Source organism: Gopherus flavomarginatus, chromosome 4, assembly GCF_025201925.1.
Source record: "Gopherus flavomarginatus isolate rGopFla2 chromosome 4, rGopFla2.mat.asm, whole genome shotgun sequence".
Classification (NCBI taxonomy): Eukaryota; Metazoa; Chordata; order Testudines; family Testudinidae; genus Gopherus; species Gopherus flavomarginatus.
The window spans coordinates 9,235,044-9,254,360 of NC_066620.1; the positions used below are offsets into that span (position 1 = coordinate 9,235,044).

The following is a 19,317-nucleotide window of genomic DNA, read 5'->3' on the forward strand; positions in this document are numbered from 1 at the left end:
ACACTGAAGTTCTCTGTATATGACTAGCTTGTATTGGTAAGAAATATGGCATTTACTGTCTTAGACACAAATACTTCTCACTGCAATACCTTAAAGGAAAAAGGCTACACTTCGGCAAAAATTCCTTGCTCTCACTAAACCATTTCCCTTCCAACCTAAAAGGTTCAAACATTTTAAGCATCTAGTTGTTTATGTTCCACAGCCGAAGGTTTTCGATGATCTAAACCTCTTAAATGATTTAAATCACCAGGTGATATAAGCCTGACTTGTGCACTATACCTTTGAATAATCAACAGTTGAGACGCTTTGGGTGCTCCTCAAGCATAGAATAAAACTAGTCACTGTTATAATATTATGGTATAGTTTCAAAATAACTATTCAGCAGAAAAAAAAAGAGAAAAAAAGCAACATAATGAAGGTGCTTCAGCTGAGCTGATGAACGCAAAATCAAAAAATACAAAGTTGTTTTAATGGAAGACAATTAAGGTGCCTCTGTCTGCTGTTTTATGATGTGCCTGATGTTATTATGGCATTTAAGGAACATATTGAGACAGAAAGAAAAGGAAGTCAAGATTCCTGCTAAGCTGCTACTTGTTAATGTAGGCTTGTGAATTCAAATTCTCTTGCCTCATCTTGCTTAGAGCAGTGTCTATAAAGGAGCACAAGCATCTCATTACCAAGTCTTTCACCCCAGTGGTCATGTGCCCGGCCCCCTAAGTCTCTAAGCAGATCAAATCACACTTATGATTTTGATTGTCAGGCTAACTGAATATATAAAGGCGTGCTTATAAAAATGAGAGTCTATGAGCAAATATTGGCTTAGAAAAAAGAAAGAAGCCAAGTGATGCAGAGCAAAGGTTTTGCTTTACGTAAACACAAATTACAAATCAAGTGTTTGGCTTCAGCTGCAGACCAAAAAGGCCCCAGATATTTCTTTGGTCCGAGTTTATGGAAAACACCAAGGAAACTATAGTCCATTGTCAGCCACCTGGCTTTTACGTTGCCTTACTGAGCTTTGGGTCTCCGAATCAGTTGGATGTTGTTCACAGATGTCTTCTGTCTCTTCTGTCCCTGATCCTTCATCAACGGCAGAGTCCTCCTCTTCTGAGCCATCCTCACTTGAATTGGCCTCTTCACTTGATTTGGCTCCATCTTCCCCATCTGAAATGTCCTTCTTTTCCTCTACAGCCTCTTCTAACTCATTTGCTGAAAGCTCTTCATCTTCTTCCACCTCTTCTACTGCTGTAAGCTCTGCATTCTCCTTTTCAATCAACTCTACTGAAACAAAATACAAATTGACAATGTTTAAATCATAGGGCAACTCACCTGCTACAGTCTCTCTTCTAGTTACTACACTACCCCAAGAATGCAAAAATTGCAAAATATTCTTTAGGAAAAAATCCTCAGTGTAACTCTAATGTAGCATTATCATCTTCTCATTTTATTATTTTACTCTGTTTCTCTGTACTCTCAAACCTAGGTATAATTTCCACCCTCCTATAATTGGTCTGTCTTATTATTAGGAAAATATTTGTTTTCATTTTGTTCCTAATGGATTACAGGTGAACAGTAGCTCAATTTTATTTAGTTCTTTGAATGTCCACCACCATCCTAAAAGTGTTAGCAGGAACATAAGCAGCTCTGGCAATGTTTTTTGTTAGGTAATTGCAGCTACAGAGCTAATCTAGCAAACACAAAAAGCACGTATTTGCGTAAATCCGTCATAAATATGCTATTCCCATTGTTTCTCAGAGTAACAAATGTCTTAATATTACATTAAATATATTCTCCACAAGTTTTAAAATTTGGCCAAAGTGGTACCTAATTACTTGGCAGTATCATTTTAAATGATGCATTTGAGACACCCAGTTCATTATTTTCAATACTACTGAACCAAACGCAAAAACCTACCAACAAACATTACAGAGATATTTATGATTCCATAAATCATATACATAAATACAAATCAATTTCTTTACCTCCAGGTGTCAGTACAACTATGTCAAGATAAGATTCGTGGAATATGGTGCTCCAGAATCAAACCTAAACCTAGACACCATTAATGACTAAATATTCACTGGGGACTGAGATTTTTGCTTAGCGCCCACTGCTACCACCATTACTTTTGTAGAGTGGAACTTTACTGCAAGAATCTTCACACTGACAAGGTGGCAGGACTGTCTCCTTTATAAATCATATACAGTAGATTCTACTTATTAGCAACTCCTCGGTTGCCAGCAAAAAGTTGCTATTATCTGGCATTTGTCAATAAGTGGAAGGCAAGCTTGCAAGGCTGCAACCAGTGAAGAAAGTGTTGGGCAGGGAAGCAGAGGGGAGGGGCTGCATCCCAGACGCTGGGCCTTTTGCAGAGAGCAGGGTGCGCGGCAGGCCCACAGTGCTGCACGGTACCTCCCCCTGCACTCTCTGGGGAATGGGGATCAGCACATCCCAGCACTTTCTTTCCTGGGTGCAGCCCTCCAGCAAAACACAGACCGGAGAGCCCAGAGAGAGGTATCATACAGCACCCCTCCTGCATGCTACTGTCCTGCCCACAGCCTCCTTCCTTCCCAGCTCATAGCCCCTTACCTTCTCTGGGGTCCCTGTGCACAGGCAAGTCTGTGGGGCTGCAGCCCCAAAGGAAGTGCTGAGCACTGGCCACAGGCAAGTTTGCAGGGTTGCAGACAGAAAAGACTTTTCCCAGCACTTCCTTCCCTGGATACAGCCCTGCAAACCTGCCTTCAGCTGGGTCCTTTCTTCAACAAAAAATGTTCTTAATAAGCAGCATGCCCGTTGCCAATATCCAAATCCCATTAACATTAAAGTCACTAGGACAGGATTGGTTCCCAGCAAAATATTGCTATTAACCAGATATCAATATCTAGGCCGCTATTAAGCAGAATCTACTATATAAAAGTTTCTGAACTTTTCGAAAGAGCAGTTTCAACCCTCAGATGCACATATTGCTTTCCATTAAAGTAATGGAGCTATCTAAAGATACTGGAGGGGATAATTCAGCCTTAAATGTGCTGAGACTACAGACAAAGATAATGAAATATTAGATTATTAAAAGAGCACTTTGTGCCGTAAGAGGCAGCTTGGTCTACTGAATTGTCCCAGGGACTTGGAGCCAGAAACCCCTCAGTTCTGGTCATCCTTCCACCATGCACTCACTGTATGCCTTTCAGAAAATCTTACACAGCAAATCTGTGCCACGTATGTTTTGAGGTACATCTGCCTCCTTTGCAGAGCCCTCCCCCCACCAAAAAAAAAAAAAAAAAGAAAGAATATTCTCATTCTATTTTAGCAGCGTCGATTGAGATGAACTCTCATAAGCACCAATAAAAGAGTGTCAGCTAAGATACCACAGCAAAATATTTAGTTCTGGTAATGAAATAAGAGGCAGAAAACTTCCCAACTTGCAAATGAGGCATACTGGATATGGAAGTAATCAATTACTACAAAACTGCTTTACGTCAACTTTTTTTTACACCTTCTGTGACTTTAATCACCACAATACCCAATCCTGTAGTCCATATGTGAACATAACTTCCACTTAAGTGTTGCAGAGGGAGGTTCACGTGGCTCCGAAGTGTAGTCTGTGCAATGTCTGCCTGTATTCAGAATGTGCACTAGGAACTAGAAAAATCCTGTTAGAGAGCAAGACTGCCTGTACTTTTAAATTAGACAAATTTGTGGATACGCATAAAACTGGGAATCAGCAGAACTATTTCTATTTCTAGCTCTAACACAGATTTCCTGATTGATCTGGGACATTTTTAGCCTCAGTTTGTGTGTCTGTAAAATGGGATTACTACTACTTTTCCTAATAAGACAGTTACAAGGCTAAACTCTTTGATGTTTATGAAATGCTTTGGAGTTCCTCAGATGGAAGGACATGAAAATCATAGTATTGTTTACAACAGCAAATACATGTCAGACATCCATGAAGGAACTGACTGTTGTCAGGATTAGTCAGCTGCCATCAATGAATCTTAGAGGAAAGCTTTATCATGAAAAAAACCATACATTCATGGGCATAAATCATTCTAAAAAAAGAATATCCATGACATGTAGAGTGCTTACCGGATGCTTCTTCTCTGTACCTAGGCTTGGAAGGGCAAAGGCAGTCTGCAATCAAAACCAATATCTGAGTAGAAGAAGAAAAAAAATGTAATTCAGTGACTTAACCAGGATGCATTTTTTATCTCACAGCCCCTGCAATATATCAGTCCATTTGCACCACTGAACTGGGTTTAAGAGCTCACAGTAAATGTAACTGGTGAACGTGTAATGAGAAGACTTTTTGAAGAAGACAGCACCAACCTGACTAAGTCATGGCTGTGCTGGTCCCCCACAGTGCAGGGGCATAGTTCTAACGTTTTTTCTATATAAGTAATTCATTATACACTAGGAAAGGGGTCACACTTTGTATTAAGAATGTTTATAAAAGGTTAATACATGATTAGTCCATTTTAATAAACTGTTACTTTTTTACAATCTAACAATTAGCCATCAGTAGGGTTGCTTATAGCCACCTGTAACACATTCTACTCATATCTAACATGCTTAGAACATGTATTAATCATTTATTAACCATTAATAAATATAAATATTCCCTTAATATCAAGCAAAGGATTATTTCAATATTTGGAATTTGTATTACTCCACATCTGGTTACTAATAAATATCTACACAAAGGTCAAGTGGCAGATCTTCAAAAGCAGAGGGGAAAAAAATGGCAGTGGCCAGGCTCAGGTAGGTTTAACAGCAGCTACCGTAAGCGGAACCACTTTTAGAAAGGAATTCCTACTAACAAATAATTCTATGGGTCATTTTTGTCTTCTCCTATCCTACAATAAGAATTCCAATAGCCTCACTTACCAAAAAGCAGAGGACAAAAAACAACCAGTGACTGGCGATATAAATATCCACGCTTAAGCCCCTTGCCTTAATTTATAAAGAGGACAAAGACTGGGAAACCTTAATACTAAATACACAAGAAGGGAGGAAGGAGAATAGGAGATGGTGCTGACAAAGTTACTAGCTTTTCCATTGCAGTATGCTCAGCTTCTCTCATCCTACAATAATTCCATTACAAGCAAGTATACAGTACGACCAATGCAAAAAATGAGAGTTAGTCTGACCCTAAATAGCAGCCTAGAAAAACTACAACCTCAAAGGACAACAGCAGGTCTGGCTGTTCACAGTAAAGGACTGAACAGAGACCTACACAGCAGACATGTCTGTAGCAAGCCTTGAAGCGGATCCTCCCTTCCTAAAAACCATCATTCTTTTTGAGTGTCTATTAACAAGTCTTATTGCCTTCTATCCACTGAACAGTGGCTTTTAAAAAGCGAATTAAAAACATTTTTTCCATGTAACAAAATCTGAGAGATTTACAGGGACGCTTTATCCATGCTAAATCCAATTTGATTGTCTCCTTAACATTTATGCTATAGAATTTCTTCTGTGCACTGAAGTAAATAGTTTAGAGAGAAATAGAAAACTCATGTGCTGCCAACATTGAGACGAAAAGTGTGCAAGAAACCTGAAGTTTATGCAAAACACTTGTAGGTGAGGTGGTCCAATATCTCCCTTCTTCCAATAGAGATCACAACTTAAATAGAGTTGGATAGGAAATGATTTTCCTATACCAAGAAAAATGTGCAGAATTTTAAATTTTTGGAGCAGAATTCCCTCAGGAGTAAGGCCTGTAGATTTGCCAGTGCTTTGTGTCTCTGTCTACACATTGCACGCATTTCATTCTTGAATGAAGATTTCTTGCCCGAAGTGTCCAAATTTCTGCTATTAGTGATAAGCCCAAGATGCTGGGGGTGCATCTACACCACACGACAATATCAAAAGACACCTACATCACATCTACCTGAGTGCTTACATTATTAACACTAGTGCAGAAAAATGGATAAGAAATTACCTAGAGCAGACAGGCCTTTAAACCCTGTTAAAATAAAAATCAAGAACTTGTTGAAAAAGCAAACCTTACACCTTAAAAAAAAAAAAAAAGTAAAATTTTCAAGGACACCTAAATGACTTAGGAGGCTAAATCCTATTGACTTCCAGCGAGACTAAGGGTCGTCAATTACCTAAGATAAAATGTTTAAAGGCAACAAAGTGGATCACCATCTGCTATTAGCAGAAATTTGGACACTTCGGGCAAGAAATCTTCATTCAAGAATGAAATGCATGCAATGTGTAGACAGACACACAATGCACTGGCAAATCTACAGGCCTTACTCCTGAGGGAATTCTGCACCAAAAATTTAAAATTCTGCACATTTTATTTGTCAATAAATAAATGTGGCTCCAGCATGGCAGTGGGGAGCACAAGCCACCAGCTTGCAATGAGGCGGGAGATCACCCTGAAGCCCCCACCTCCCCTGGTATAGGGACTCGGCAGTGAAGCTGCACCTAACCCTGACTCAGTGCAAAGGCTAGGCCTGCCCTAGAAACACCCAGGGCCCTGTCCCGGTGTGCCACTGTTGCACAGAATAGAAAAGAGGAAGGCTCTCAGCATGAACACGGGGAGCACGACTGGCACTAGACCCAGGAGGCAGCGTTCAGCTGCAGAGTCAGCAGAGCCCAGGCACAGACTCTTTCGGTTGGGTAGCTCTGTGCTTGCGGAATGAGCGGGGGCAGTGGCATGTAACCTCATGTGTCCGTCCCCCCCCCGCCATGCCTCACCTCTGTTTGGAGGGGGCAGTCCCTCTCCCTCCAAAAAAAAAAAAAACCTGCACCCACGGTCGCTCCCCATCCCCACGCAGCTTCCTTGCTGTTTTCTGAAGGAAATCTATGGAGGAGAGGGGACAATTTCTCCTAGCATGCAGTCCCACAGAATCCATCCAGGAGTAACTGGCACATTGGTATAAGCTATAGCAATGTGACTTTTCCATTTGCGTGTTACATGGTGCACCACTATCTTCCTGCAAAGGATAATAGATATATGAGCTTCAGAGCCGGAAGAGGGACTAAAGACATAAAAACTTATGATCTCAGGACATGAACGCTATTGGTGAATAAAGCCACATTTCCACTGACAAGGTAACAGTCGAATCAGCCTGTAATCTGTCAACTCCCTCACACACTTCTTTCAGCTGCTTTTTGCAGTGTTGTCGTCACCGTGCTGGTCCCAGGATATTACAAAGACTAGGCAGATGAAGTACTCTCTTTTATTGGACCAACTTTTGTTGGCGAAAGAGACAAGCTTTCAAGGTACACAGAGATCTTCTTCAGGTCTTCAGTTGCTTTTGTAGGTTCATTGCTTCTCTGTGGAAAGGCTGGGTGTAAAATGCAGGTTATGTTTTCATCAAAGACCTCCTCCTGCTCAGTGCATATTTATGGGAATGGGATGTAAAAAGACAGCTTCCTGAGATTCCTATCCCTACGAAGCTGCGGTATTTATCTTCCTCCTTCAATAAGTCAACAATGGGTGGTGGCCAAAGACTTTAACTTCCACAATGTGCGATACAGGGTGGTGTTTAATGTTACTTTTTCCTCAAAGAGGTTTGAGGAGCATACTGAACACACTAAAAGTTTAGGTTGCTTGCATCAAAGAAGTTACTAACTTTCTCATTTTCTTTTTATTGTGTGAGCAAAGACCTTCTTATACTTCTCTGCATTCCTGGCCTACAGGCAGCAATTTGAATACAATATTTTCAGACTCAGAATAGCAGTAAGTAGGAACATATTTCTCCATTCAAACATCTTACAATATGCCATGTTGATAAGTTTAATCCTTTCATTTTCCCCTTTATTTCTTCACTAGCAGTACCTAGCAGTGGATTTACAAGCTTAAATCTGTCTGGAGAAGTATATCTAGTATGAAACACTTCAGTTATGTCTTTAAATTACTCGTTTTGTGCTACACTGAATGCCAAGTTAGCAGAAATGACAGTTGCAATGTTTTTATTAAATTCACTGCTTTGCCACTCAGTTTTTATGATAATCGCTAATTGTTCCTTGCTATTTTTGGATGGCAAACATGCACTGAGAAGGCTCTTCAACGATGTCGCTGAAAGGCCTCAAGAACTAACTAAATTACTGCGGCTACATTGCAAGGGCAATGAAATGTTTGTGGCAGACAAACTTTCAAGTGCAACATCAATGGAGGTTCCCACAATCAAATCATTGCAGTGCTTTCTCAGTAATTATTTCAATAAGTTTTCTGGAGGTAGAAGAGATGTAAGGTTAGTATACAAGGCAATCCGCGTGTCCAAGTCTACAGTGAATCTCAGCATGAGACCTGAATCCATGTTCCATGAAAGGAACACAAACAGTAGGGTCATGACTCAGACAGTTGTCCTCTTTTTGCTGGGAACCTACAGCGTCAATGGTGATTCCCAAGCTACATGTTCTTCTTTTTAACCTCTTTTCCCTCCTCCTCCTCTTCCTTTATCTAAATGATCTTTTTCCCCCTCTTAAGATTCACAGTAAAAAGAATGAAACAATATTTGTTCAAAGTTGAGGAATGAGTGAGAATTCCCTGTTTTCATTCTAAAGAAACTAAAAAAGTGCTTAAGGAAAGTGGCTGGCGCCAGGGTATTTATACTGACAGTTCCTTTCCTCCTGCTTCCTTTGTGTATGGCATGTTGAAATGCCTTAGGATAGGAGAAAAGGGAATGTCCAACAATTGCCATTTAATAAGTGAGGTTCTTCACATTAAAGAGCTAGCTCGGGGGGTTTATTTATTTGCAATGCCTAAGAAGTTTTTCTATCCACTGGATAATTATCCAAGTTATTTTTGCATAGAATATTTTCACCTCCTGCTACGGGTTTTTGGTTTTTTGGTTTTTTAAACAAGGCTTTGCTGTCGGAGTAAGTTGTGACTTAAAATGCAAACATCATCTTATCACTTCTTGCAAAGTGCACCATGTAAGTGCTAAAACTAAAATTTATATATAAAAGGGCAGAAAAACAAGAAAATGGTACCATATATTTCAAGAAACAGATATTCCAGTCAGTCACACAGAATACCATTTTTCTAAAAGTAATGGCAAACAAATGATCCACCAGCTGAAACTTTTCATCTTCAACCATTTTTGGGTAATAAATATATTGTTTCTTTCTAACTGTGAATCTCATAAAAACACCCATTTACTACTTAGAAGAACATCCAGATATCTAAATGTTATAAAAATTATAATACAGGACATTCATCTTTGCACAGGTTATACACTGGTGCCCACAATATGCTGTATATATTAAAGGATAGAGAAACACACAATACATACACTGCTTTGATACAATTACTGCTCTGTTTATAATCAAATGCACAGGGCCCTTTATTCAACCCCAATCCCAGTAATCTGTGCTCAGGACCTAAGGAGAAGGCCCAAAAAGTGGTTTTTAGGCCAGACAGGGATCTAGTTCAGCTCCTGCTATGAGTTAGAACAGCTCTGCAACCAGCACATGAAGCTTATTATGCCAGTGGATCACTGGCATACAACAATACTACAGCCCAGCCATGCCTGCTACTCCAGCCAGACTCCCCATGCCAGGGGCTGTGAAATGAGTATGTATGATGCTGGCTACACCATCTTGGGGAGGATAGGTGAATCCTCAGCTGTCCAGTTAAGGCAGCTTTACATGGTCCCTTCCATTGCTGAAGCAGTGCACAGGCGCGTATTAATTTAGATGGAATATATGAGCCAAAGGTAAAACTGAACAGTGTTAAACAAGGTTCAGGGTTTGGTATACAGAGACCTTGGCCTGCTTAGTACCATGGCAAACACGCTATTTAAAATCTTTTTAACCTTTTATTAAAGCTAAAGAAAAGAAGGAAAGGCAGTTAAAGCGTTGGTAACATAAAGTAGTAAGTAAGGCTTCCATTTTAACAACATCCCTCACCTCCCCTTCCCTTTATCCACAGAGAGTTTTTAGAAGAAAACCCCCCTTGACAGACAGTCCCTTAGATGATACCAAAGTTGGTAAAGTAATTGTCTTTTTGGACAGTGCTAGTGCTAATAAGCGATGGTCACAAACTCTACCCTATACCGGAAACCTACTGACCGCTATACTTACCTACATGCCCCCATCTTTCACCCAGACCACATCACAAGATCCATTGCCTACAGCAAAGCTGTAAGATACAATCGCATTTGCTCCAATCCCTCAGACAGACAAACACCTACAAGATCTCTATCAAGCATTCTTAAAACTACAATACCCACTTGCTGAAGTGAAGAAACAGATTGACAGAGACAGAAGAACACCCAAAGTCACCTGCTCCAGGATAAACCCAACAAAGAAAGTAACAGAACGCCACTAGCCGTCACCTTCAGCCCCCAACTAAAACCTCTCCAGCACATCATCAAGGATCTACAACCTATCCTGAAGGACAATCCCTCATTCTCACACCTCTTGGGAGACAGGCGAGTCCTCGCTTACAGACAGCCCCCCAACCTGAAGCAAATACTCACCAGCAACCACACAACAAAAACACTATCCCAGAAACCTGTTCTTGGGTTAGTCTCTAAGGTGCCATAAGTACTCCTCGTTCTTTTTGTTGATACAGACCAACGTGGCTACCACTCTGAAACCTGTCTTTTTGGAGAAAAGTGGAAAAATTAATTGAGATGGGCTGGAGCTGTTACTGTAAAAATCCAATCCCATTTCATCCCAGATGTTGTCTGGGATTCAGCTGGAGCCAGTAGAGATGGCAATGTCATCTGGGTTCCTCTCTGGCCTGGTCTGGGCAGGATATCTCTCAGGATCAGGATAACGAAGGCCTGGAGTCCCAGGAGATCCACCCGCCATTCCTTTTTGGGGTAACAGCCCATCCCCTCATTCTTTTGACCACCAATTAGGCCAATAATCCAACACACCAATTTTGATTAATTTCCGGTCTTACATTTTCTCACTTGCAGACACGATCTTAACACAGTCCTCAAGTTAATACCCAGTTATCACAGGAGGTTCTAGAATCTGGTCCTCAGCATACAGGTATGTTACCAATGTTGTACAAGTTTCTACTCTAAGTACTTTTTTCAGCAACTGTAGTTCTGTGACCATCTGGGGATTTCAGAAGACTCTTGGGTGTCAGTTTTGCTCAGTACAACAGATGGCAATGTCACAGATGCTTGATTTTGATTCACCAAGGGGGAATTCAAACCAGGATGGAACACATGGAGGAAACAGTGAGAAATGAAGTTTTAATATAGACGAAAATATCAAAACAGAAATTACATGCCACTCTTAATTAAAAGCAAACATCTTCATACACAATGAAATTACTGAAAGCCTCTTTCAATCTGGGTTCCTCCCCAACAAAACGACCAAAAGTCAAAACTTGAAATTTAATTAATTATAACATCACAGAGTGAATCAAAGTGACCTTATGCTTTCACTATAACTGATCATTAGTATCAGACTATTTTTCACTGTTTCTGGTTTTTGAGCAACAGTATGGGTAGCCACTGGCACTGCAAGCACTACAATGCTACATATATCTCTCCATTCCATCTACTATGCACAATCTTTTCCACAGCAGTTGTGCTTTCAGAAAAACTGGATCAGATGGGTATGTAAAAGATCCAAATATTTACCTGTAAACATGGAAACTTTCAGTATAATGGTACATCTTGTGAAGTTATTTACTACTACTAAATTTTAGTCAATTTAAAAGAATATTTTTACTCAATCCATGTAGACAAAAAGGTCAAAGAAAAACCTAACTGGATTGAACCAATGAGCCCTGATCCCTGCCTAGGATAATTACTGAAGCCAAAAGAAGGCTCTGCTCTAGAATGGATAATATTTAAACCTGCAACAGGAATGAAAGGGAAGAAAGTGTCTGCAGGTTCTACAAGTGTTGCAAGATGGTCACACACAAGATCTACCAATATGATATATGCCATCATGTGCCAGCAATGTCCCTCTGCCATGTACATTGGCCAAACTGGACAGTCTCTACGTAAAAGAATAAATGGACACAAATCAGACGTCAAGAATTATAACATTCAAAAAACAGTTGGAGAACGCTTCAATCTCCCTGGTCACTCGATTACAGACCTAAAAGTCGCAATATTACAACAAAAAACTTCAAAAAACAGACTCCAACGAGAGACTGCTGAATTGGAATTAATTTGCGAATTGGACATCATTAAATTAGGCTTGAATAAACACTGGTAGTGGACAGGTCATTACACAAAGTAAAACTATTTCCCCATGTTTATTTCTTCCCCCTACAGTTCCTCACACCTTCTTGTCAACTGCTGGAAATGGGCCATTTTGATTACCACTACAAAAAGTTTTTTTTCTCTCTTGCTGGTAACAGCTCACCTTAACTGATCACTCTCATTATAGTGTATATGGTAACACCAGGGCTGGTGCAAGGAAGTTTCGTGCCCTAGGCGAAACTTCCACCTTGCACCCCCGCAGCCCTGCTGAAGTGTACCGAAGACCCGTGGCGGGGGCCCTCCGCCAGCGAATTACCGCCGAAGCGGGACCCGCCACCTAAGTGCAGCCCGCTCTTCGGCGGTAATTCGGTGGCGGGGGACCCCTGCCGCGGGTCTTCGGGGCACTTTGGCGGCAGGTCCCGGAATGGAAGGGCCCCCCACCGCTGAATTACCACCGAAGACCGGGTTGCACTTCAGTGGCAGGTCCCGCTTCAGCGGTAATTCGCTGGCGGGGGGTCCTTCCCCCCGGAGCTGAAGGACCCCCCCCCCCCCCCGCCAGCAAAGACCGGGAGCGAAAGAAGCTCTGGGGCCCAGCCCTGCAAGAGTTTTCCAGGCCTCCTGGAGCAAGTGAAGGACCCTGCTCCAGGGGCCCCGAAAAACCCTCGTGGGGGCCCCTGCAGAGCCCGGGGCAAATTGCCCCTTGCCCCCCCCACTCTGGGTAGCCCTGGCTGGCGGCTGCTGGCAGCGGCATGCTGACCCACGGGACCTCCCTGGGTTGCCAGCTGCGCGCCAGGGCAGCCCAGAGGATTCCAGGGGCCTGGGGTCTTCGGCAGCGGGGGGCCCACGGTTTGGTGATAATTCGGCGGCGGGGAGCCCTTCCGCTCCGGGACCCGCAGCCGAAGTGCCCCGGAGACCCACCGCGGGGCCCCCCCACCGCCGAATTGCCGCCGAAGCGGGACCAGCTGCTGAAGTGCAGCCAGGTCTTCAGCGGTAATTCTGTGGCGGAGGGCCCCCGCCGCGGGTCTCCGGAGCACTTCGGTGACTGGTCCCAGAGCGGAAGGGCCCCCCGCCGCTGAATTACCGCTAAAGACCGGGCTGCATGTCGGCACCAGGTCCCGCTTCTGCGGTAATTCACCGGCAGGGGATCCTTCCGCCCCAGAGCGGAAGGACCCCCCTGCCAGCGAGAACTGGGAGCAGAAGAAGCTCCAGGGGCCCGGGCCCCACGAGAGTTTTCCAGGGCACCCGGAGCGAGTGGAGGACCCCGCTCCAGGGGCCTTGAAAAACTCTCGTGGGGGCCCCGTGGGGCCTGGGGCAAATTGCCCCTCTTGCCCCCCCTCTCTGGGCGGCCCTGCTGGTGCGCTGACCCAGAGGAAGCCCTGGGCTGCCAGCTGCCGCAGCGGTGCCCTGACAGGAGGACCCCCTGGGCTGCCGCGGCGGCGCACTGACCTGGGGGACCCTGTGGGCTGCCGGCTGCAGCGGCGGCACCCTGACCCGGGGGGACCCCCTGGGCTTCCGGCTGCGGCACCCTGACCCGGGGAACACCCTGGGCTGCCGGCTGCCGCCGGCAGCTCAGACTCCCTCTCTATCCCAGCAGCAGCGGCTGCTCAACCATTTAAAAAAAATTGGGGGGCGCTTTTTGGCACCCCCAAATCTCAGCACCCTAGGCAACCGCCTAGTCCGCCTAAATGGTTCCACTGGCCCTGGGTAACACCCATTGTTTCATGTTCTCTGTGTGTGTGTATATATATATCTTCCTACTGTATTTTCCACTGAATGCCTCCGATGAAGTGGGTTTTAGCCCACAAAAGCTTATGCTCAAACAAAGTTGTTAGTCTCTAAGGTGCCACAAGTACCCCTGTTCTTTTTACACAAGATCAGTAATTTCTTCGTAAAGTACGGAAGAGGAGTGTGATGACACGACAACTGACAGAACAGAAGAGCTTGACTATTTAATAAACTGAGATTATTATATTTTGAAACAGTATTAAAAGAGAGCTAAAAACAATTAAAAATGTCTATCACTTCTTTGCAAATCTTTTTTTGGTTTGTCAAATAACCAAGACAACTAAGATTACCCCCATAACTTCCTCTTTCAGAGTTGAGAACTGGGAAATAAACTAAACCTCTAAACAGGAAAATGGTAAAGAAGAAAAAAATAGCTCTCAAATTCCGAACAATCTAACCTGTTCTAATTCAGTATTGTTGCACCGTCTGTTACTTAGCTTTTGAGAAAGCCCAACAATATAGCAATATTTAAACCAATAAGAGAACATACATGCCGACTGGTTTAAAAATGTAATACAATCTAAAATTATATAATTGGGATTGGCAAGGCAAGCTGAGCATAAAGAGATATCTTGAGAGAAAATCAGTGGTACACAAAGAAGTACCATGAACAGCATTGGATCTGAGGAAGAGATGTTTGAATGAGATGGGAGCGCTATGAAGGAACTCAAACACAGGACCAAGATCAGAGCTACAGACAAGGAAGTGTGTCCTTGAACTGGAACTACGGAGAACTGAATGGAAAAGGTTGCAACAGTTTAGGCAACAGATGATGTGGGCATGGACAAGAGTTTTAGCAATATGGATGCAGAGGAAGGAATGGATTTTGAAGATTATGTATAACTGACTGATTTGGCAAACACCCAAGGGCTGAGAAGGACGAAGAAAAGTTAAAGATTGCAAGTTTGAGAGGCTAAGGAAAAGAGGTTGACAAAATATGATGGGAAAGACTAGAGTTCAAAAAACTAACAAATCTGTTTACATTTTAAAACAAGATATCTGAAGACTGGCTTCCTTGTTTAACTAGTATAACCCACATTCAGTTCCTTCTGTTACTGCTGTTGACTGTGGTCACATAAGGCCTCCACGCAATTCTCCTTGTTCAGGCAAATCTTCTACTGAGTGTTGTCTGAGTAATGAGTGCTCAGCAGGGCTCGAAAGGTATGTCTACATTACACACACACACACGCACATACATGAAAAGCTGCAGCAGTAAATATCAGAGCCCAGACTCAGGTTCATGAGGCTCGCACTATGGTGCTAACCACAGCTGTACAGACATTCCTGCTCCAGCTGGAGTTGGGGCTCTGTTACTCAGAGTGGGAACGTGCCCTAAGAAAGCTTTGCTTACAGTAGTTTTTTGATGTTCGTGATGTCATCAGCAGGGTAAATGAATTCAGAATATTGCAGCTAGAAGAACTAATTTTTAAGATTTTTTGTTTGAAAGGTAAATGTATTTGTAAGTGGTAAACTTTAAACTCACATCCATTCTGTAACTTAACTGGGATCCTTAAAAATGTGAGAAATACTTCGTTGTTCACTTATGAGAGAAGGAAATAAGCTAGCTCAGAACACCACCTCCAGGAATGTACATGTCTAGTGAATGCAGCAACAAAGGGGTAGAGGGGGGGACGCTAAACAAGGAATGATTGAATGGGTGTAAATATAGGTGCTTATACTTTGGTTCTCCAGATATACATCAACAGTAACAGGAAGCAACTACAACCATGGTGGGATGGCAATGTCAGCTTTGCTGTCATACCAGGCATTCTCCATACCCCGCTATGAGATACTGGAAGTACTTAACCAATGGCCTGTTTCAAGGGTTAGTTGCTGAACTACATACAAGGGCTTGTCTATATTAAAAAATTAGGTCAACTTAATGTAGGTTAACCTACAGCCATCACAATAATTCAATCGGCTGGTGGTGTCCACACTACTCTCCTCCTGCCGGTGGAGCACGTTCTCACCAAGAACACTTGCATTGACTGCAGTGGGGCAAGTGTGAGGCACTGACAGGCATATGGGGCTCACAGCTGGAGCTCCCTATCCACCCTGGGGTGACAGCCCCAGCTATGAGCCCCATGTAGGCTCAATTTCACAGCACAATGCCTACCAGCAATGACAGGGACGTTCTTGTCAATTTCATGCTGCTATTGCAGCCGCACTCCCTGCGGAGCTAGGAGCCTGGGATTTCAGCACCCAGCAGCTGGGCTGGGAGCAGGATGCCTGGGCAGCAGCCCAACCGACATCAGGGAGCCGGGGGAAGCAGGGCTCCCCATGGGATGCAGGGAGCCCAGGTAGCAGCTCACTGGGAGCCAGGAGGGCAGCAGGGCTCCCAGCAGGGAGAGAGGAGCCAGGGCAGCAGCCCACTGGGAGCAGGTAGCCAGGAGCCCAGGGGGCAGCCAGGCTCTAGTTGGAGCCACACACCTGACACCAGGGCTGGCTCCAGGCACGTTTAGCAAGCAGGTGCCTGGGGCAGCCACTCCGGAGAGCGGCAGCAGGTCCAGCTATTCGGCGCCAATTCGGCAGAAGGTCCCTCACTCCTGGTCGGAGCGAAGGACCTCCCGCTGAATTGTCGCAGATCGCAATTGCGGCCCTTTTTTTTTTTTTTGGCTCCTTGGGGTGGCAAAAGCTCTGGAGCCGGCCCTCCCTGCCACAGAGTGACAGCCCAAGCTGTGAGCCAGGCCCAGGGTTCTCAGTAGGGAACCTACCAGTCTTTCTTGTCAGTTTCACAGCTCCAGCAGTAAGTACTCCAGAGTCTGCATCAACATGGCCCTAACTACACCGACATAAGCTCTACGCCTCTCGTGGAGGTGGAGTTATTACGCCAGTGTAGTAGGGCACTTACATTGGCAGGAGCAGGGTGTAGTGTAGACGCTGACATAGTTAGGTCAACGAAAACTGCCTTACTTCAACCTAACTCCATAAGGTAGACCAAGCCTGAGTAGGCAGAGGTCTGATCTCCATCTACTGTAAAACTTTAAAGCTAGTACCTCATCATACCAGGTAACAGGACAGCAGCATCTTGTTCATGAATGCGATCAGTTTAGGGAAAGGGAGCTAGTTCAGGGGCTGGTGGCAGGGTGCCTCTTATTCCTCCCATACAGAAAGTTTGGATGCAGGGGGTGAGGTCAGTCTGCAGAGTATCCCACAAAACAGCTGCTACCAACACCAGAGGTGAGGAATATTCACAGAATACCTTGATGCTATTTAGTATCAAGATCTTACTGTGACAGTAGATGCAGCCATTAATGGGACATGTTTCCTTCTCTGCAGCCCTATGAAGACAGTTTAGAGCCATTATATGTACTACATACACATTAAAACAAACATTTAATTTTAAGTATTACAAAAGAGCCACCTTGTAGCCCTTCATTAAAAATAAAATACCCTTCCTGTTTCTTTTTCAGCAATTACTGTAAAGCAAAATCTCTAGATAATTTTTACAGCCAAATGTGAACTCTCTGCTTTAAAGAGGAAAATTTTGATTTCTTACCAAACCCAGGATCAGGCCAATCAACAGAGTGGATAAAATGAAGATTGCATAAGAACCCCAGACATGAATTCCAAGAGTGCCTGTGAAGTAGCTGTGAATTTGCTGCAAAAGGGAAAAAAAACAGATGTAATATGCTCGTATTACATATACTTAGTACTCTGCGCTGTAAGAAAAGAAGGCTAATTATTTATTCTCAAGCCACTCATTCTGTAAACTGTTCTTCTCAAATTAATTCCCAGTTGAGACCTTTCATGCAACAGCAAATATTTACATTAAAAGAACCTTCCCCCTTTGTCCTCATGCTCTTCCACACTATACTTAAGCCTACTGATACTGTAATTCTATGAGACATATGATAGTGATAAAAATCAAACCATTTGTTTTTCTTATTTAATAATTCTGTATATAAAAGCTGCTTCAGGAAGGAAACTACAGTTTTTCCTTCCTGTAATACTTGCAGTGACTAGTGTTACAACATCAAATCTTCCTGAATTGAAATTTCATATTGGCTCCATCACTAATTTACAATGCAATTTCCACACTCCACTCGTCATACTGGAAGGGACAGAGACAGGGCCTACATTTGTAAAAGGGCACATGCGCATAAATATGTACTCAAGTTGTGCATGCACTTTTAAGGGTAAACCTAATGCTTTATATTAAAGAAAAGAAAGCCATGTCATAAGGAAATAATTACATACAGTGATCTTCACATTACTGGCTTGAATCTTTTTTAACTCTCTTGCCTAGGTCTTGTAATACACAGTCCTGTGACATCTACTTTTGCTCAGAAACCAGGTAGCAAAAGGACAATATTAACAAATTTAAGGCTTCAGATTATCCTAACAATCTGATCCCTGTGCTCAGCACTATCATGCAGATCCATCCGTGTTAGCAATGTATGGGGCCCTAGTAAAACAAATTAAAAACTTCATTATGTGATCTGCGCACAGTCATGCAGCAATTAGCATCACAAGGAAGTTTACAATTCAGGGGACTTCTACCCCAATTTCTAATCAACATGTGCTCCAGACCCATAGTCATTACCATGTCTCTAACACTGGCTGGCAGCAGATACTTCAGAGGAAGATAAAAGAAACCTTTTAATACACAGATGCAGGATAATCTACTGTCCTCAAGAGAAAGTCTCCTCCTAACCCCTTATAGTTTAGATTGGCTTTCATGCATGAAATAAAAGGTTTTATATTCCTTCTGAAACCACTCTTTTTAAAAAAATATTCCATAAACTCTGCATACTCTTGTTATCCATCCAAGTGTTCAATTCAACTTGTACAATGCACTGATGCACAACAGCGTGCAAGTCATTTAACCACTGAATCTTAAAAGTGCCCTCCTGTAAAAAGGCATAGAAAAGATTTGCACCAACTAAGAAAGGAATGAGAATGGCATAGCTTATTGCTCTTTCACTATTCCATCCAAGGGCACAACTAACGAGTAGCTCAACCTACCTTGGTGGAATTCAGTTGCTCAGCCTCCCTTCCCTTCAGTTCACTCTTTTAATTTGCTGCAAAGCCCACTTTTCTGCCTTCCTTCTTTAGGGGTTGCAAGTTACTCTGGTATATGTGGCCTCTCCTTCAAAGGAAGCTGAAACCCACTGCTTGTGCTCTAGTGACACACTTATGAACAGCTCTGTACTTCATTACAACTGCATGCTTGATAGAGCATGCTGATCAACCTAGTTTTGCCTGAAAGCAAGTACCATGGGACTTAGGGAAATCAATGATTCTGTTATTTTCAACCTTTTAGAAAAAACCTGGTTTGTTCACAATACCATGTGCATTAGACTCACAGGGAAGAAAGACTCATGTTTCTGAGCACTGGATGTATGTGTATTTGTGTACTGGATTCTGCCATCTCACCTTCTAAAGGGAGCCCTTT

General features: G+C 43.1%; 1 protein-coding gene across 2 annotated transcripts in view; it reads right to left on the bottom strand.

The window, feature by feature from the left end:
* Positions 1-450: 450 nt before the first annotated feature.
* Positions 451-19,317, bottom strand: part of TMX4 (thioredoxin related transmembrane protein 4) — a 56,913-nt gene continuing 38,046 nt past the window's right edge. Inside the window, exons 6-8 of one of the 2 annotated variants that reach the window (XM_050952215.1) lie at positions 17,419-17,520; positions 4,084-4,147; positions 451-1,275 (exon numbers count right to left, since the gene is read on the bottom strand). In XM_050952215.1, coding sequence (XP_050808172.1) covers positions 968-1,275; positions 4,084-4,147; positions 17,419-17,520 — 474 coding nt within the window. In that variant the 3' untranslated portion in view covers positions 451-967. Of the gene's footprint in view, positions 1,279-4,083; positions 4,148-17,418; positions 17,521-19,317 lie in introns of both variants that reach the window. The other variant, XM_050952214.1, reaches the window with a different exon arrangement.